This window comes from Heloderma suspectum, chromosome 1 (assembly GCF_057233095.1).
Source record: "Heloderma suspectum isolate Gila_16-S chromosome 1, 16-S_ref, whole genome shotgun sequence".
In the NCBI taxonomy this organism is placed as follows: Eukaryota; Metazoa; Chordata; class Lepidosauria; order Squamata; family Helodermatidae; genus Heloderma; species Heloderma suspectum.
The window spans coordinates 415,869,416-415,890,142 of record NC_139458.1 but is presented as its reverse complement, the minus strand read 5'-3'; the positions used below and the strand labels follow the sequence as shown (position 1 = coordinate 415,890,142).

The 20,727-nt window shown below is 48.3% G+C and overlaps 1 protein-coding gene across 1 annotated transcript in view; it reads left to right on the top strand.

Moving 5' to 3' along the window:
• Window positions 1-4,323: 4,323 nt before the first annotated feature.
• The window catches only part of LOC146360205 (two pore channel protein 2-like), a 51,435-nt gene continuing 35,031 nt past the window's right edge, over window positions 4,324-20,727 (top strand). Inside the window, exons 1-6 of the mRNA XM_084822488.1 lie at window positions 4,324-4,615; window positions 4,668-4,915; window positions 15,051-15,133; window positions 18,207-18,321; window positions 18,759-18,887; window positions 19,702-19,818. Coding sequence (XP_084678614.1) covers window positions 4,324-4,615; window positions 4,668-4,915; window positions 15,051-15,133; window positions 18,207-18,321; window positions 18,759-18,887; window positions 19,702-19,818 — 984 coding nt within the window. The remainder of the gene's footprint in view (window positions 4,616-4,667; window positions 4,916-15,050; window positions 15,134-18,206; window positions 18,322-18,758; window positions 18,888-19,701; window positions 19,819-20,727) is intronic.

Genomic DNA, 20,727 nt, shown 5'->3' with positions numbered 1-20,727 from the left:
GGGAAGACCCTGAACTTATGGGCTAGGGAGAGATCCTCCCTCTTTCCCTTGGGTCCTCGGGACGCGACCGTTGTTTGCGCGCCAAACGAGCGCTACTCCTCCTTTCCGTGCCCTCCATCTATCATCGCTCCCTGCGTCTGCGCCGAGCGTCCAGCAAGCCCCCTTCCAGCGCTCTCTCACTGCCAGGGTCACTATCTATCCCAGGAATGCTGGCAGGAGGAATCTCTGCCAGCTGCTGTGCTTGTGAGAGATGAGCGAGCTCCTCTCCCACGGATTGCTGTTCCTCCTCAGAATCAGAACTGCTCTGGGGCTCTATGGGCTCAGTTTTCACCCTGACAAAAACCACCTAAAGACCATCTAAAGACCACTTTGGACTAAAATGGTCTTGGCAACCACCTTGGATTAAAATACCCCATCTTGGCTTATAAACTCTCTAATTTTCCAGGCCTTTATAAGAAAAGTAGCAACCATCACAACATATAGGAAGCTGCCTTATTCCGAGTCAGACCATGGTTCCATTTTCCTCTGACTTATTGTCTACACTAGGGGTGTTAAACCTCTTTTAGCCTAAGGGCCAAATTCCATTTTGGAGAAGCTCTTGGGGGCCACATTCCAGTTCCTTTTTTAATTATGCCTAACATGGAGTCTGTCTTTCCTACAGCAGCCGCACACTGGATTGACATCTTCATTGAGCTGTCCACCACATCCCCAAGATCTCTTTCCTGGTCAGTCACCGCTAGCTAAGATCCCATCAGGCTATACTTGAAGTTGGGATTTTTTGCCCCAACGTGCATGACTTTACACTTGCTTACACTGAACCGCATTTGCCATATAGATGCCCATTCTCCCAGTCTGGAGATACCCTTTTGGAGCTCTTTACTATCCCTTTTTGTTTTAACCACCCTAAATAATTTGGTGTCATCCACAGATTTGGCCACTTCACTGCTCACTCCTCATTCCAGATCATTTATGAACAGGCTGAAAAGCATTGTCCTAATACAGATCCCTGTGGGACCCCACTATTTATTTCCCTCCATTGGGAGAATTTACCATTTATTCCTATTCTCTGCTCTCTGTTCTTTAACCAGTTACTGATCCATAAGAGGACCTCTCCTCTTATTCCATGACTGCTAAGTTTGCTCAGGAGTCTTTGGTGAGGGACTTTGCCAAAAGCCTTTTGGAAGTCCAGGTAAACAATGTCTACCGGATCACATGTTTATTGACACTCTCAAAGAACGTTAGTGAGACAGGACTTACCTTTGCGGAAACCTTGTTGATTCTTTTTCAGCAGGGCTTGTCCTTCTATATGCTTACTACTTTTATCTTTAATAATGCCTTCAACCAATTTACCCGGAACAGACATTAAGGTAACCGGCCTTTAATTTCCCAGATCCCCCCGGATCCCTTTTTGAAAACTGCAGCAAGCAGGCTTCCACCAGCTCTCAGGGTTGTGGTCAATGCAGCCTCCTTAAGTAGCCTACTGCCTTCAGGGGTGGTGGATGACGCTACCGCATTGCCAATTATGAAGAAAACTCAATTGCCAGTCCATTTAGCTGTTGTACGTTGAATGGGAGGGGGTGCCATCTTGTCCTTTGCCTCAGGCAGCAAAATGCCTGAGCCAGCCCTGTCTGCTGGCCTGTCTTCCCTGCCCGCCCACCCCTAATGTATGTGGTAAAGTGTAACCCAATCAGTCTAGGAAGTGTGGATGGACCAAACTGGCCCTTGAAGGGGTAAATAGGAATCTACTCCAGCCCAATAGTCCAGTTAAGGGTGCAGTCCTATGCATGTTTAGACAGAAAAAAGTCCTACAACTCCTACCATGCCCCAGCCAGCAGCACTGGATGTCTCAGCTTTAAAAATGCTACAGTGAGGGAGAGAAGGGATGCAGGGCTGTTTCTCTGGCTCTGATGAGCAGCCAGCTCCATCAGGCTCCTCCCTCCATCAACTGTTACCTCCATCAGGCTGCAGTAGAGGGAGAAAAGGGAAACAGGGCCTGTAGCTGAGAGGCCAACAGCAACATCTTCCTCTGCTTTAACTGTTCACATTCCAGCCGGGTGTTATAAGAACTTTGTAACCAAGGAGCTTCTGCGTTTTTCCTCCTGTTTAAATTAAAGTTTGAATGAGCCTTGTGGTGAGAGGGGAAAACTGCACATGCTGGATTTCTGTCTATCATTCAGCAGTTGTTAAAGAGATGGGAGCAGTGGGGGGGGGGTGTCACCTGATTAGGAAAATGGGAAGCTGCCTTATACTTGGTCAAACAATTGCCTACTCCAGGGATGGGGAGCCTGCAGCCTTCCAGATGTTGGACTCCCAACTCCCATCATTCCTGACCATCAGCCAAGCTGGCTGGGGCTGATGGGAGTTGGAGTCCCACAACATCTGGCAGGTGGCACAGGTTCCCCCACCCCTGGTCTACTCTGACTGGCAGTAGCTTCCAAGGCAGAAATCTTTCCTACCAGCTGCCCACAGCACTTTTCAAGTGGAGATGCCGGGGCTGGACGTGGGGCCTTCCACAGACCAGGCATGTGCTCTGCCCTGAACACTAAACAAGGCACTAGACTGGACAGACCCCTTGGTCTGATCCAGCAGGGCTCTTATTTATTACATTTATATCCCACCTTTCTTCCAATGTGGAATGCAAGGTGGCTACATGTGGTTCCCAGGTGGTCTCCCCTCCAAGCACTGACCAGACCCAGACCTGCTTAGCTTCAGCAAGGTGGCTGCCCTATGTGTCTTCAGACTATGCCCTGGGACCATCTGTCTTCATTGTTATGCTTTTGGTGGTTTTAACTGCTGCATGAATGGCAGAAAATCAACGGGTGATGCTTTCTTCCATTCTGGACAGAGTTTTGCCTATAGATCTTCTGTTGTCCAGCTGTTAAAGCAGGGGTGGCCTTCCAGATGTTGTTGGACTCAAACTCCCATCCCTGAGCATTGTCCATGCTGGTTGGTGCTGATGGGACTTGGAGTCCAACAACAGCTGGAGGCCACATGTTCACTTGTATTAAAGGTACACATCCACTGACCTACATATATGCGGGCATCCACAATTACCAACGAACAAACAGAAAAGCCTGCTCAGGTGGTTGTCTTCCTTCCCCTTCTCAAACGTATGTCTTTAGGCAGTAATATACAAAACCAACTCAGTCTAATGGGACTCCCACCACGTCCTTGGGATTGAATTCCATTAGGGTGCAATCCTATGCATGTGTAGACAGAAAAAAGCCCTACAGCTTCCAGCAGTTGTAGACTCAGAGGGACTTACTCTCAAGTAAACATGTAGAGTGGACACGGCTGCTGCAATCCCGTAGCCATTTACCAGTTCTGGCTTAAACATGCCTTGGGTGGCACAGAATGAAGGGGGGGGGGGTTAATGCACATTTGCACGGGAGCAGGAAATGCCATTGAACTCAATGAGAGATTATTCTGAGGATCTGGCTGCACGCAAGCTTACTTTGCAAAAGAAACAACGACGTCTAGCACCTTAAAAGAGAAACAAAGTTATTCTGGCATAAACTTTGACAGACACTGCCCACTTCATCAGATGCATGAAGTGTTAACCTCAAATATTCACACGCTGGGAGGGGTGAGTGGGGTGGTTGTAAACCCCACGATCAGAGAGACTTGAAATGCACAAAGTACAGTCATTGCCAATTACCTTAACAGTTGCCATTCGCAAAAGGTTGTTGGGTGGCACAGACATCCTTGCAGTGGTGCGCAGATTATCATATACAGTGTGATTTTAAAAAACAAACTTTTGTCCCGTTCAAACTGCAGGAAATAAGAATTAAACTTCAGCCATTTCGCCTTGATCGTGTCTCTGAACTCCCTCTGTTTAAGAATGGCCACCGCGACACGGCGCGCATTTGATGGAGCCCATGGCGTCCGCGAAAGCGCATGCCAGAATGACTTTCAGGCTTTCAGGAGCGCGATCCTAGCCATGCCTACTCAGAAGTAGGCCCCACTGAGTTCCGCGGGACTTACTTCCCAGGTAAGCGGGTTTAGGACTGTAGTCCAAGGGGCCACCAGACTGCCTCGAGTGGCTTCTGCTGCCGCAGCCGCGGGGATCCACCACAGCAGCCGCCTTCGCGCCGAGCGCGCCTCGCCCGCCGGCCCACCCACTCCTCCATCCTCCGCCGGGCCCGCGAGCCGTTTCCGCCGCCCGGCGTCACGTGCGGCGCCGGGGATTAAAGCTCCCCAGCTGGGCTGGTCCAGGATTAAAGCTCCCCAGCTGGGCTGGTCCAGGACGGAGCCTGTCGGCCGGAGGCGAGCTGCGCCCCCGCGCCGTCGAGCAGCGCCGCCGTGGCCGCGTCCGGCGCAGCCATGGGCGCCTCGGCGCAGGAGGTGACCGGGGGGCGCGAGTGGGGGGCCGGCGGGAGCCGCGCTGGGGGGGGGGGCTGCCGCGTCCATGTTGCTCCGCTGGCCGAGCCCGGGCTGAGCCCAGACCCGCTCTCTGCCGCTCAGCCCCCCTTTTCCTTCCCGTCCCTTCGGCTGCTGCGTCTCATCCGAACCTTCCTTCCCTTTCCCCAGATTTCTCCGCCTCCCCTTTTTTTAAAGCCGCGGTTACGCTCCAAGCCTGCAGCGACCCTCTTGCACAAAACACCGCTATCTCGCTGTATTTTGTTCCTCTGTGTACTGCGCTATTGCCTTTCCATGCTGCCCAATAGCCGAAGGTCTTTGGGCGGTTCGTTGCATCGCTGGGCATCGGACCTGCTCCGTGTGCGCGCGCGCGCGTCTGAAGCTGAGATGGAGGCTGAACTTCTCAGCTGGCCCGTGTTACCACGCGTTTAACAGCGCCGCACGATCTGTGGTAACGGGCGGGCGAGAACGTCTGAGCTCCATGGTGCCACCAAGGGCGCTCTCTTCCGCGGGGCAAAGGAATGGACGTGCGCGCGTTTTGACTGGCAACCCTCAGGTGAGGAGGTTTAGATCCCCCTTGTACTTGCAGGCTGCTTTCCAGCAAGCGCTTAAAGAGCTGAGCAAGGCACTTCCATCGCATTCCTTGGCCAGGGGCCGGCGGGACTATACCGGCAAACTCAGTGGCTGACTAGGGTGGTGCCATCCAAGGGGCACCTGCGATGTCTTTCACTGAAGGCCATGGTGTAGAAAAGCTCCAGTTCTTGTGCCGTTCTGGGTGTGGCTGGCTCCTTGCCACACATGGAGAGCGTGTTCTAGAAGCTCTCTGGTGTGGCATCAGCACCTTGAGCCAGCTATTTCCTGGGAGTCCTGGGGCACAGCTGGTGGGGGACAGCGGTGATTTGCCTCCATCTTCTCACTCTTGGCCATCTGTGCTCTTAACAGCCAGTCTCCAGCGTGGTACCTGCAGACACCTCTTAGGGCGCTCTCCAGGCTTTCTGCCTCTCCTGATTTTTATTTTATAAAGTTTTCTTTTAAGTGGGAGGCTGGCATGCTAAAAAAAAAAGGGGGGGGGAGGGCTGCCTTCCAGCACTGTCTTTATTTGGGTTCAAAACAGTGGTTTTGTATTATGGATCTCAGACCCCCACCTCTGTCTTGTGCTTAGGTTCTTGGGCACGTTGTTCTTTTTCAGTCTCACTGGTTTGCCTTCTGGGAAATGAGTGGTTTGTGACCAGCCATATCCACTCTGGCAACCATTTTATGAATGGGTGCCCTTCCTTGACTTCAGCAAAGTTTTCGACAAAGTGCCCCATGATATCCTGATGAGCAAACTAGCTCAAAGTGGGCTAGATGAAACAATGATCCAGTGGATCCACAGTTGGCTACAGAATCGGACTCAAAGAGTGCTTATCAATGGGACCTTCTCAAACTGGGGAGAGGTAACGAGTGGGGTACCGCAGGGCTCAGTCCTGGGCCCAGTGCTCTTCAACATTTTTATTAATGACTTGGAGGAGGAGGTGCAGGGAATGCTGATCAAATTTGCAGATGACACAAAATTGGGAGGGATAGCTAATACTCTGGAAGACAGAAACAAAATTCAAAGTGATCTGGATAGACTGGAGTGCTGGGCAGAAAACAACAGAATGACATTTAATAGGGACAAATGCCAAGTTCTGCACCTAGGAAAAATAAACCAAATGCACAGTTACAAGATGGGGGATACGTGGCTCAACAAAACTACAAGCGAGAAGGATCTTGGAATTGTTGTCGATCACAAGCTGAATATGAGCCAACAATGTGATGTGGCTGCAAAAAAGGCCAATGCAGTTTTGGGCTGCATTCATAGAAGCATCGCTTCCAAATCCCAGGAAGTACTAGTTCCCCTCTACTCAGCACTGGTTAGGCCTCATCTGGAGTACTGTGTCCAGTTCTGGGCACCACACTTTAAGAAGGATGCAGACAAACTGGAGAGGGTTCAGAGGAGGGCAACAGAGATGATCAGGGGACTGGAAACAAAGCCCTATGAAGAGAGACTGAAAGAACTGGGCATGTTTAGCCTTGAGAAGAGAAGACTGAGGGGAGACATGATAGCACTCTTCAAGTACTTGAAAGGTTGTCACAGAGAAGAAGGCCAGGATCTCTCCTTGATCATCCCAGAGTGCAGGACACGGAATAATGGGCTCAAGTTACAGGAAGCCAGATTCTGGCTGAATATCAGGAAAAACTTCCTGACTGTAAGAGCAATACGACAATGGAACCAATTACCTGGGGAGGTGGTGGGCTCTCCCTTCAAGATGAAGGCCTTCAAGATGGAGGCCTTCAAGATGAGGCTGGACAGCCATTTGTCAGGGATGCTCTGACTTGGATTCCTGCATTGAGCAGGGGGTTGGACTCGATGGCCTTGTAGGCCCCTTCCAACCCTAATTTTCTGATTCCCTGAGGCAGCTGTTTTGTGAGAGTGCCTATGGCACTCTCCCAAAATTCCACATGTGTCCACCAACCCAAAAAGGCTGGGGATCCCTGCTTAAGAGTAAGCCTTTTCCAACTTTGGGTTCTCAGGTGCTGGACCACAACTCCCATAATTCCTGACCATTGGCTAGGCTGGATGGGGATGGTGGGAGTTAAGAGTCCAACAATGATTGGGTTCGCAAGGTTTAGGAAAGGCTGGTAGGCCATTTTCCTCCCTTGATGGGGACTGGAGGGAGATGGAAAGTCTTTATTGCAAAAGTCCTGTTCAGAAGAGGAAGCAGTGTGCAAGGTGACATAAAACTGGATTGTATTCTTAGCTGTACTTCTTCAGGCCTGTTGCACGTAAGCTGGATCTTGCAAACAGGCTTCTGTTGTGGTTTGATTTGCTCTCATGACGGAGGAAGTGACTCTTCCAGATCTTTGCAAGGAGAGTCTACATGGTGGGGAACGTATTGTAGGAAAATTCAAAGACACAACACACCACAGTAGCTCACTGCCATCCTCGTTGGGGAGAAGTCATGGCTCAATGACAGAGCACATGCTTGCATGCAGAAGGTCCCAGGTTCAAATCCTGACATCTCCAGCTACAAAACAGGACCAGATGGCAGGTGATGGAGAAGTCCTTCGGTCTGAGACCCTGAAGAGCTGCTGCCAGCCAGAAGGGACAACACTGGAGTAGGTGGACAAACCGGGCTTAGTCACAGCCAGAGGTCTTCATGCAGAGGATGTTCTCCTTTCCTGGCCTCAAAGATTGGACTTGATGGGCCATTCTTACAAAGAAAGTCGGCTGTAATTAACAATAGTGCTGTGTCAAGACCCCACCTGCTTTTTTGCATTGCAGCCTCTCTGTTTCCCGGCTGAGTAAGGAGTTCTTCTCCAACTCCTCCCTCGGCTTGCAGGCCCTCAGTAGGCAGCAGCACTGGAAAGCCCCAAGGGAGGAATCCTGGCTATGTCCTCTAGGGGGGCTTTCCAAGAAGCTCAAGCAGCCGGAGAAGCTCCAAGGACAGAATGGGGGTGGGGGGAGAAAGAGCACATACACCCTCAGCCACCTCCTTACAGTAAGGTATGCACTGCAGCCCTGTGCCCTGATAAATCTCTCCGAAATTCTCGCCCCTTCCCACAGTTTTTGGATGCAGCTCCCCCACCCCCCAATGAATGGTTGCAAATAAATAGATCCAAACATTCAGCACAGTGCTGATCAACGATCTAGAACATTGCGCTCCCCGCCCCAGTGCTTTGGTTCTGATGAAATCCTGCCCCCCTTTGCTATTAGATCCAATAGGGAAGCTTCCATTTTCATGGTGGGTGCGCATAGATTGGCAGAAAAGATAAATAAATTGGTTTATTTTAAATCACTAAGATTAGATACCTAGCACTTCATGGAACAACACGAGCAAGGAAAAGTAAGCCCCTACCCACAACAACTTTAAATGTTGTCAGGGAGTGCGTCTACAAAATAGATGATGCGGCCACCTTGGTGAAGCCAAGAGGAGCTGGCCAGTGCATGGATGGGAAGCCATCTGTGGCTCCCCCATGTGCACTGCCCTGAGCTGCATCATGGAAGAACGGTGGTCTGTCAATGTGGTACTGTTTTTGACATTGGCTCTGAAAGCAAAGAATCAAAATTAACAATAGATACCTCAAGGTGAGGAAATACCTTCGTGTGTATTTGGGCTCTGGTTTGGATGGGGATGAGCATGCCCAACGGCTCTGCTGGCTACGGATGATGGGAGCTGTAAGCCCACACATCTAAGTTTGAAAGGACAGCTGGGGCGTGTGCTCATCACGCTGTCTTTCTGCAAGGAAGCTGCCTTGTACTGAGTCAGACCATGGGTCCATCTAGCCCAGTATTGTTGACACTGACTGGCAACAGCTCTCCAAGGTTTCAGGCAGGAGTCTTTCCGGTCTTATCTGGAGATGCTGGGGATCAAACTTGGGACCTTCTGCATGCAAAACAGGTGCTCTGCCACTGAGCCATGGCCCCTGATCACGCGCACAGCACAGCACAGTTCCCTACCCCAAGCTCCAAGGTCAGGAGGAAGCTTGGTGCTTGTAATATGCACCAAGGGAAGTATTCTCTGGGTGGGTCTGCACAACCATTTTCAGCCACAGTGGCTTAAATAAGCCACTGTGGTTTGCGGCACATGCCGGGTGCCCATGGGCGCCCATTCCTTAATCCAACCTTGCTCGTAGGTTGTCATGTTGTCTGACCCAGTGAGCATGGGTTGTTGGCATGGTTAACAAACCACCCAGGACCCATGGGCTGTTTTAGGGTTGTGTTTGTTAACCATGCCAACAACTCATTGTAGCACATGCCTGTTATTGTGACATAGGTGTTTATATTGCTTTATGTAACCCACGTAAGTGAGGGTTAATAGAGTGTTAAGGAGTGAGAGAAAGGTGGGGGGGCTTGGTCATGTGTGAAGATTCTGAGGTTATAAAAGGAATGAATTAACCATCAAGAGTCAGATAGGGCCTTATGGATTGAGGAAGTTACAGCTAGTTAGTAAGGGGTTTGTGGATAGAATTTTAGAAGGGGTAGGGAAGTGAGTACCAAGTATTAATGAATAATAACATATAACTCTTCATGTTACACATACATCTTTTATTTGTTTTTAAAGTACAGACTCCCATGCGTTGATTGAATTTGTTACACTGTCAGTATTACATCTATTTCCTTTTTACTTCTCCTGTAGTGGGTTGAGAAAACCAATTGAGCATGTTGAGTTTCTCTGGAACCCAGGAAAAGTTAAAGGGCTCAAGCTTGGGTGTCAGTGGGAACAACTGATCCAGGTAAAAGGAGGCGTTTCCTGAGGGGTTTGTTTCTCAGTTTCAGAGGTGGTGGTTTGGGAAAAGGTAGAATCCAGGCAGGAATGTCACACTCATCCTTGCTGGGTTCAGATGACACGACAACCTATGAGTGAGCGTTGGGTTACGAAACAGGTGCCCGGCACTTGCCGCAAACCACAGTGGCTTATTTAAGCCATTGTGGCTGAAAACGACTGTGAAGACCAGGCCACTGTGTTGTGTGGAATTGTGGGGAGTGTCATAGCAAGGGGTCCACCTCAGAGATCAAAATTGTAGCTTTTTTTTTTTTTTAAAGGTATCTTATAGCTTTGGCTGTAAACTAGGAGGGATTGCAGAGGAGGAAAACAGCTGGGCAATAATGGACAGCTTTGTCATTGAAGTAGGCATAATGTGGGGCTTGTTTAATCCTGCCCCCAAGCACTTGGGTTACATGCGGACATATGAACCGGCATTTTGTTGCAACAATATATGCACGTCTCGTCCTGTGGCTGCCCCAGAGCTGGCATTTTTCGAGTGCTTGACCTTAATGCTGTTGCATGCCGTGGGCTGGCCCGTCATGTAGCCAACTCTCTCTGTTGTGGAGGCTGCATTGTTCCATGCGTGGCTCTTAAAGGTAGTGGGGGCTGTGAAAAGATCAGGGGTGAGGAGCTTCTTTGGGCCTGAGAGACACGATATCAGGGTGGAAACTGAGCCCAGAAAGCCTCAGAGCAGTTCGGATTCTGAGGAGGAACAGCTATCCGTGGGACAGGGGCCAGCTCATCCCTCACAGGCTCAGCACCTGGCAGAGATTCCTCCTGCCAGCATTCCAGAGATAGATAGCAACCTGAGTAGTGAGGGAATGCAGGAGGGGGGCTTCTTAGATGCTCGACACAGACGCAAAGAGCGAGGAGCGATGGAGGGCGCAGAAAGGAGGCGTAGCGCCCATTTGGCACGCAAGCAACGGCCGCCTCCCATGGACCCAAGGGAAAGAGGGAGGATCTCTCCCTAGCCCATAAGTTCTGGGTCTTCAAGTGACTCTCTTTCAAATGGGGATCAACTGACTACTTGAAACTTAGGCTACCCTGCTGTTCCTTGCTTTAGTCGCTGGTGATTAGCATCTGAAAGAGTCATTAAGTTGTAAAAGGATTAAAGCTTTGAAAATAAATCCTTTCGTCTGTGTCTTGAGTTGGCTATTGGAATCTACTGGGAGAAGCCACCAGAGCGCTCCTGACACACATTGCCTTCGTGGAAACCTGTCAGGGGGCTTGCATGATGGTGGGGCTGCGCTGCCCCTTTCCTCACTCAGCTGTTTCCCAGTGAACTGAGCAGCACTGGGAGTGGGGAAGATAGTGAGGAAAGTGAGATTTAATCCTCTCTCTGCAGTGTGGATAGGGAGACATTTCTCTCTCTTTCATAATGCTAGAACCCGGGGTCATCCCATGGAGTTGTTTGTGGGAGATTCAGGGCAGATAAAAGAAAGCAGTTCTTCACACAGTGCATAAACTTTGGAATTCACTTCCACAAGATGCAGTGATGGCCACCAATTTGGATGGCTTTAAACGGGGGTTAGACAAATTCCTGGAGAAGGCTATCAATGGCTACTAGTCCTGATGGCTATATGCTAACTCCAGCTGTCAGAGACAGTATTCCTATGTAAACCAGTTGCTGGGGAACATGGGTGGGAGGGAGCTTTTGCACTCATGTCCTGCTTGTCAGTTTCCGGTCAACAGCTCGTTGGCCAGTGTTTCTTTCTTTATTTCATTTCTATACCGCCCAATAGCCGAAGCTCTCTGGGCGGTTCACAAAATTCTGTTCATTGTGTGAACAGAATGCTGGACTAGATGGACCTTTGGTCTGATCCAGCATGGCTCTTCTTACGTTCTTATGCATTTCCCCCACCACCATCCAATGTTGTTCACTGGTGCTGGGCAGGGGGATGGGGAGATTAGAGGGGCCACTTATGCATTGACAAAAAAGGGAAATACATCACCAAAGACGAGGACAAAGAGTTCACATTTGCATAACATTTGTATATGCTACTTTGTAAGTACAGATACAAATTTAGAAAAAAAAAATGCTATAATTTAACTAGAAATCCAATACATCTCACCGTAGATGGGAAGGCTGTGACCAGTTGACTGCTGCCTGATCTCCTGTCGAGGTGATTAATGGGCAGTTTCGAGGCCCCTGCTGCTCTGTTCTTAGTGTTCTTTAGCTTTAAGATGGACTTGGATTGGACAGTTCTTCAGAGGATGCCTTCAAGTAGAGGACTGTCCTTTGTAAAGTAAGTCACAGTGCCACCCTAGTGTGGGGAGGGCAGGTTTAAACCTCACCTTCCTTGTGACCTCCACCCACCCCCTCAACTGCTCAACTCCCTGAAGAGAGATCTGCTCCTTCGAGAACTGCTGCATCAAGGCACTGCAGGTGCCTTCAGGTGGGGGCTCCTGATGGCTGCACTGCGGGGGCGTGGCTTCAAGGAGGGCCTTGGAGGGCCAGGTGGGGAGGCCTCGCAGGCTGGAAATGGCCAGTGGGCTTGAGGTTCCCCACCACTGGATTAAATAAAGAAAAGGTGGATCTGGAAAGGCCATCTCATACTGTGGGCAGCAAAAGGGCCGGTCCTGTGAGCTTTGCTCTTCCTTAGCTTGTCTTAAGGATCATGGCAACGAGTCTGTTTGAAATCGTCTTAGTGGTACTGATAACCACAGAGATCATGTATTTTATTTTAAATATTTCTGTTCCACCCTTCAGTGAAACCCTCCAGGGTAGCTTACTACAAGATAATGGCTTGAAAATTGAGGTGACTTAAGGAAGTTCATGGAAGGAATGTTTCCTGTTGCCTCCTCCCTACTGCAGCCACTGGGATCCCTGAAAAGCCTCTTCAGAGGGTCAGGGCCCCCCCTGAATAATGTGGGATGGGGAGTGGGGGCAGCGGGAAGTCACCCAGAATTGGGTGGAGGCCTGACCAATTTTAGGGAATTCCTCCCACTCCACAAACAGTTCCTCCAACTTCCTGGAGTGACTTTTTTGGGAGCTCCAGGAAGGAGTAGATTGGTAAACAGTCCTCCTGCAAACTCCCTTAAGTTGACCTGTCTCAGAATCCCAGCCACTAAAACAACATTGACAATAAATATGAAGCACAATGAACTGACGATAAAATGCCAGAAACACTGGTTAATGCAAACGATAAGATGTAGTAGCTGGTGGTCTTCAGGCTGCCAAAGATGGAGCAGACTTCTCCTCTGTTGCTGCAGAGATTGGAACTAGAACGAATGGTTGGAGATTACAAGAAGGGTGACCTTGGCGAAACATTAGGAGAATTGTCCCAGTGGTAAAAGCTGTCCAGCAGTGGAACAAACTGCCTTGGGAGGTGTTGGGCTCTCCTTCACTGGAGGTATTTAAGCAGAGGCTGGATGGCCATCTGTCAGGGATGCTATGATTCAAGATCCTGCATTGAGCAGGGGGTTGGGCTAGATGACCTCCAAGATCCCGTCCAGATCTAAAATTCTCTGTGAAACTGTTGCCCCTGCAAGAATCCTGTAAGGTAGCTTGCTGCTGTTCCCATTCTTAAAGATGGCTGCACTTGGGTCAACGCTGTACAATGAGTCTGTGGCATAGCTGAGACCTGAACTCGGGTTTCCCAGGTCAAAGTCCAGTCTCCCATTCATTCCGCCAGAACAGGCTTTCCTTTATTACAGATGTTATCATAATCTGGGTTGATTATAGGCTTACATGATAGAGGTTTCAGGAAGAACCAGATGTGTGGTGCCTTAATTGTTTGTAATTCAACATGCAACTTCAAATAATACTATGTTTGCTGAGAGACAAGTAGCAGTCATACAGTTTAGGCCAGCCTTGTGGGCATTGTCATTGTCCCCCACACAGACACCAATAGAATTAACTTGCTCCAATCCAGAAATGAGTGTTTGGATGCTTGTCTGCCCTGAATGACAAGTGTGATGCTGTCGACAGGTGTGACAGGGCACCATACATTGTCGGGTTGAACATAACCTGTTACAACTCTGCTATTAGTTATTTGTGTTGTCAGCTTCTGCCACCTGGTTGTAGGCTGCATTGTTGACTATGCTAAAAGCATACTTATAGACCACGTTGGTTTTAAAAAAAAGGATAAATAGCATTATACTAGATTTCCCCTGCCCCGCCCCCCACTTCAGTTCTGTGAGGAGTGGCCTCTTGAGCTGAACAGCTGCCATTAAGTTATCTTTCTGCCAGAAACAGGCTCTTTCTTGCAAGGCAACTACTTAAGGGCAGGGGGAGTTAAACATTAAATTTTAATAGCTAAACCATGCAGTTAAAATAATCCCTGACACTGTTGCATTGCATAGTCCTTGCTGGTGTTATCAGCTTGTATTCTTTCATTACATGTTTTGCTGTGTGCCCTCTGAACTGTTTGGTCATCAGGCTGCAATCCAAGGAACATCTTAAACTAAGCATGTGTGGGTTGTTGTTTTTCAGCTGTGGGTTACAGATGGGATGGAGCTTTTGCCTCCTCTAATGTAGCCCAGCCTGTATTGGACTACAACTCCCATCATCCCAGCCATTGGCTATGCTGGCTGTGGATGATAGAAGGTGTATTTATTAACATCTGGAGGGTGCTTGGTTGGGGAAGACGGATCTAGCCAGTCCTGCAGCCAGATCCTATGTGTGTTGACCCACAAGTAAATCCTGTTGTGTTTAATGAGGCGTGTTTCCCACAATGTGTGCACAGGATTGCTATAACATTCAGAGTTCTGGTCTTAACTTTGAAAGCCCTATATGGCTTGGGACCCTGTTATTTAGAGAACCACCTTTACCCATGCAGTCCTGCCTGTACATTAAGATCTGCCTCAGGGGTCCTCCTTGAGAATCGGCACACAAGGTAGGGTCTTCTCAGTGGTGGCCCCAAAACTGTGGAATTCTGTTCCTATTGACTTCATCTTGACCCTTCTGTCCGAGAAGGGCTTCTGAATCTGCCCTTCATCTTGTGTTCAGGCAAGACTTGAAGGCCTTCCTCTTCAGTGCTGCCATAAACTGAAGTTGTAATTAACTTTGTATTTCAGAACTGCTTCTCTATGTGCATTCTATGTTAATGTTGCTCTGCTTTTATTAAGTTGCTTTGTGAGGGCTTAGCCCTGAAAAGCAGCTATACTTTATACATGCCCAGCCTTCCCATCCACCTATGCCGTGAATACGCTCTGCCATCACTGACTGTCAACAGGTGGCTACAGCAGGGCTGGGTGATTCCATTCTGTGGATAAGATAACCATTGTGGCAGTAAGGTGGAGGAGTGGTAAAAGGGGCTGCAGAGAGTAGAAAAATTGAATAGGGGTAGGAAGAGAGTAGTGAAATCCTGGATCTGCCTAGAATAGGCTACTAAGTAAAGTGTACAGCGATCAAAATGTATCTATATTGAAAATATCCATCTTTCTAATTGTCAACAGGGTCTCCTCCTGGCAGCAGCATATGTCTATGATGCCCAGTACAACAGGAACATCCCATTTGAGACCTCGCCACAGGCAGTCAGGTGAATGCGTGGTTTTTCGTCCTGTTGACAATTCTGATGCATGGTGCAAAATGCTGCGTTGTGAAACACAAGTCCGCCCAGGGCTTGCTCATTCCCCCTGCTGGGCAGTCACGTTATGGTCCTAAAATCACGTGGTGAAAAGTTCAGTTCTGTAACAGGCTATATGGTACCAAGAGTTGTGTTGAACGGAATACGGTTGGTGGTCCTATAGTGATCTCAAGTGTCTCTTGGGATTTGGTCCCAAACGTGGCTGATACGTGTTCTTAGTGTTTTTAAAGCAAGGCTAGCAAAGCAGTGGTTATTCTTGAAGTTAGTTTTGTTGGGGCTGTGTATCTGTTTTGAGAAGAATGGTGTTGAGCTTGCTATGATGAGAAATTGAAACATGGCACATGTACCTACTCATGTATTAAGGTCATTCTTGGAGGAGCCCTTTCTCTAGGTGCTCCCCACCCCCCACTTTTTGAAATGCGGTGGGTGATGATAGCTGAGAGAGGGCATTTATAGCTGGGTTGCCCCACCGTTAGAATGCCCTTTCCAAGAAGGTTTGCTTGGTGCCCATTTTGACATCAATTGCCAACTGAAGACCTTAAGGGGGTAAATCTGAAGGGCTTGAGTTATGGGAGGGTAGATCTTGACTGAACATTAGGAGAAACCTCTTTCTGGTAAGAGTGATTTGCCAATGGAATCAATTACCTAAAGCAGGGATGGGTTGGTGGATGCACCTAGAATTCTGAAAGTATTGTGGATGCTCTCGCAAAATAGCTGCCATGGGACAGTTGGCCATTCACCAAATGGTTGCCGTGGTGGGCATAGCCAGTAACAAAATGCCCATTTCCTAGAAGACAAGCTGGTGAGGCTAAAAGAAAAGTAAATTAGCCAAGGACAAGGTAGACAAGAGGTTCCCAAACACAAAACCACTCTCTTGAACCCACAGTCTTCTGCACAAATGGATGAAGCTCAGAGAAGAGAAGTAACTTGGCCAAGAATGCTACATGAGGCAATCTTTGAAATAAAGATAGTGCTGGAGGCTGGTGCTTCATTTTGCACAATGTCGGCTTCCCGCTTGAAACATTTTTTTAAAAAAATCTAAATAAACTAAAAATCAGGAGGGGCAGGGAGCCTGGTGCGTGCCAAGAGAGGAGTCCATAGTCACAGTGGTACCAATTGGTACTATACTTGGAGACCCCTGATCTAGCAGGTTGGTGGGCTCTCCCTCATTGGAGGGCATTAAGCAGAGGTTGGACCACCATTTGTTCAGGATGCTGTAGCTCTGGATTCCTGCCTTGAGCAGAGGGCTGGACTGGCTGACCCGGAAGGCTGTTTCCAACTCTCTGATTCTGTATTTTCCCAGGCCTTTAAAAATTGCACTCTGTGTTGTTTTTATGATGCTCCTTGATGCTGTGATTCCTCTGCTTCTTAAAACTTTGTAATTGTAACTTTATGAACTGGGGGGGGGCAGTATCCAATATGATACTACCATTAAAGCAACTTACATTGTGCTAGCACTAATGGCCTGTAGCACAATGCCAATAACACCTCCTGGCATGATGAGTTTTCCAGGAAACCCCATTACTCCAGCAAGCGTTATTGGCATTGTTCTAGAAGTCATTTACACTAGCACAATGTAACTTATGTTAGCAGTAGTGTCGCATTGGATACTGCCCATTGTCCCACTGTAAAAGTCTTGAGTTCATGTGTTACTGAAAAGTGGGAAAGAAATTAAATAGTAAGAACATAAGAGCCTTGCTGGATCAGACCAAAGGGCTTTTCAATCCAGCATTCTGTTCACACCGTGGCCAAGCATATGAGTACAACATTTTTTAATGGTTTTTAATCTTTGTAAGCCTCCCAGAGAGCTTTGGCTCTGGGGTGATATTGAAATGTTAATAATAACAACAACAACACCCTCCTGTCCATGTTCCCCAGCAACTGGTGTACATAGGCATACTGCCTCTGATACTGGAGGTAGCATATGACTATCAGGACTAGTAGCCATTGATAGCCTTATTCTCCATGAATTTGTCTAATCCCCTTTAAAAGCCATCCAAAGTGGTGGTCGTCACTAAATCTTGTGGAAGTGAATTCCATAGTTTAACTCTGCACTGTACAAAGAAGTACTTTTATCTGTCCTGAATATCCCACCAATCAGCTTCATGGGATGACCGCATTGGGTTCTAGTATTATGACAGAGGGAGAAAAATGTCTCCCTATCCACTTTCTCCACACTACGCATGATTTTGTACACCTCTGTCATGACAAGGCTCTCTGGTATTTTGACATGTGGTTTCTTGGCTTCCCTAGCTATATCTCTCCTACATTTGGGGGAGAACACCTGCTGTCATGAGTTTTCAGTGGCCTGGAAATAATTCATGAGGAATCTCAACAAAGACCTACTTCTGGTGCCAACTCAGGAGGAAAATCTCCAGTCACCATCAAGATTGAGTCCCTAGACCTGCCTCCCCCAACCTGGTGCCTTCCAGATGTCATTTCCCAGCATCCCCTAGCATGGATGGCTGAGGGATGCTGGGAAATGGCAGTCCAACGCATCTGGAGGGCACCAGGTTGGGGACGGCTGCCCTAGACTTTACATCACTTTGACTTCTAAAATCTTAGAACAGGGTCTTCTGATGGTTTTGAATGAGCCAATTTGGGGATAGGCAACCTAGTGTTTCCAGATGTTTTCCAACTACAACGCCCACAAATCCCTGACCATCAGCCATGGTGGCTGAGGCTTAGGTGAGTTGTCGTCCAAGTCATCTGGAGAACACCAGGTTGCCAGCCCCTGGGCTAAACGTTCTTCCTGCTGTCGCCACCGAAACCACTTGCTTGAGCTTTTCTACCAGTGGAGGCTGGTGGCTCTGATGTCAGTGGGGCAGTGCATCCGTTCCGGGTTTCAGTCAGAATCAGTCAGAACTCTAAAGGAGCTATCCAAGGTGCTTCACACATTGGACAGCTCCTTTAGAGTTCTGACTGAAACCCCAAGCGGATTTACTGCCCCACCGACATTGGAGCCACCAGCCTCCACTGTTTCCTACTGACATTCTCAGTCCTTTTATGACTCTTCTCTTCCCAGGCTTTACTACCTCTATAACCACTGGACTATGCAAGCGGCCACCTACTTCTTTATTTTCGTGGACCTTGCACTCGCGGTGTTCGAAGAGCCTGCCCTGTATCCACTTCCTTTCTTGGTAAGCACATGGACCAAATATAACAGGTGATAATTCCATCCTGAAGTTGGAGGCTGGATAAAGTGTGTGAGAGAGCTGAAATGACCAACTTAAGCACAATCAAAAAAACAAACACTTCCCCCTTTTATTTTATTTTTACAATAATTTGGCATAAAACCGCCATCTTGGTTAGCTTTAAACAGGATGTTGGACTAGATAGCATTGGGAGGTGGCCACAGCTCATTGCTTTGCATGCAGAAGGCCCAAGGTTCAATGGAAAAACTCCTGCCTGAAACCCCAGAGAGCCGCTGCCAGTCAGTGTCAACGATATTGGGCTAGATGGATCGATTATCTGACATGCTATAAGGCAGCTTCCTCTGTTCCTATACGCCTTTGGTCCCGTCCAGTGCGGCTTTCCTTATCTTCTGACTTTCCACCCGCTCTCTTCATTTCAACAGGTTACCTCGCTGATTGAAGTCTTATGCCTTTTGGTCTTCTTTGGAAGGCTCGTCCATTTTGCCCAGGTCACTCCTCGCCTTGTGTTCTGGAAGGATACGAAGAACATCTGCATCATGATAACAATCCTGGTCCGTTGTAGCTTACGGTCTTCTGGTAGCAGTGTTGCTCATGGCTAAGTGACGTCCCATTGATCTCAATGGGTCTGTCCAAGTACGACCAAACTGGGATCCACCTGGAAGGCAGGCATGCTGCAAAGTGAAATGCTGCCCTCCAGCACCATCTTCATTTGGTTCAAAAGTGCAGTTTTGTGCTTTGGAACTCAGACTCCACCTTTGCCTTGTAATTACATCCTTGGGCAAGTTACTTTTCTGTTATCTCACCAGTTTGCCTTCCAGGAAATGGGTGTTTTGTGGCTGGCCACACCCACCATGGCAGCCATTTTATAAATGGGCAAGCTCCCCTGTGGTAGCCATTTTCTGAATCAGCCCCTGGGTCTGTGATTGCTATTGAAAACCAATTAATACCTTTTTGAGTAGCTAAAATTCACTTATAATTTCTGTAAGACCTCTAGGCTGCAATCCTGCTTGAGCCGAGAGCAGTGTGCAGAATGGCTGCCCATAAGGCTTCAGCTGAATTTCCCGCAACTCGTGTCATGGTATCTTAAGTGTGCGGAGCACTAGTGCACAAGGTTTAAACCAGCTTTGTCCAACCTGGTGCCCAGCAGATGTGTTGGACTACAACTCCCATGGAACCAGGTTTATAACTTTCTCATCCCAGAATCCTGAATCTGGATTGCTAATATCTCAAGCGTGAAACTCAAATTCATGAGTGTCTTTGCCCTCTGCATTCTGCTTATCAGAAAATAATCTGTTAAGCTGTTTATGGAGCACAGTTCCTTGAATTTCAGTGGCTTTTTCTCCTCCACCCCCCCACCCCCTCCAGATGACCTTGGTTGACCTAATAATCTATGGAGCTCTTAGGATCTCCAGCATCCGTGGTGTCCGATGGTCCAGGCCTATGCGACCCATCTTCTTAATAAACTTTGCAGAAAGTCGACAGGTAAGAGACTGTGTGCGCATCAGTCTTCCAGAAGGATTACCTAGTTAAAGTAACCTACCACTAGTAGGGAAATGGACCTTGCTTCAATTTTCTTAATTGTCTGCCTGCTCCAGAGATCTATCCCTCTCTCCCTTTTGAAACCATTTTCTGCTTTTTCTCTCCTCTATGCATCCAGGCAGGCTTAAGCCTGGCCTGGCTTTGGGAAAACTGAAGCGTGAGGTAAGGTGTCAGGAGATCCCTTAAAGAAGGGGAAAACAGTGGTTTGGCGGGGAGCTGGGAATCTTCCACGAGGTGAAGGAAAGCGGCTCATCTGAGTCACTTCAGGTGCAAGCAACAGGGAGTACTGTTTCTGGGCAGTGTTAAAACACAGCAAATAAATAAATAATGTTCCTCTGCATGACTTCTTTGCCTCTCTTCTCCTTGGGACATGTATAGGGAACTTGCACTTCTTCTAGGCAGGACAGCTAGCAAAGGTGTTTGCCAGATGTGACTGACATGCCATGGAACAGGAGGTGTATATGTTCTTCCTGCACTATGTTCTTTTCTACACAAGGCTTTTATTTTGCTCTCACGATTGCTCACTCTTGGTAGCTTGCAGGTCCTTTACACAATGTCGTCATCCTCCAGAGCCTTTCCCATGCCTTGCAACCATTATCACATTTTTTTCTTAACGAGGGAAGTCTGGAATTTTTTTGAATGGCATTATAGAACCCTTGTGTATTTGCACAATTCCGCTATACCACAGCAACACCTAGTGGTTGTGTAATAGAACATATAGAAGGGCAGAGAGAGAGAGAGAAACCCCAGGAGGGGAAAAAACATGTGTAAAGGAGCTGAGCATAATCCTGTAAAGAATCCAAAAGCAGAAGCCTTGGTAAAGGTGCAGGATAAAAGCCTCATGTAGAAAAG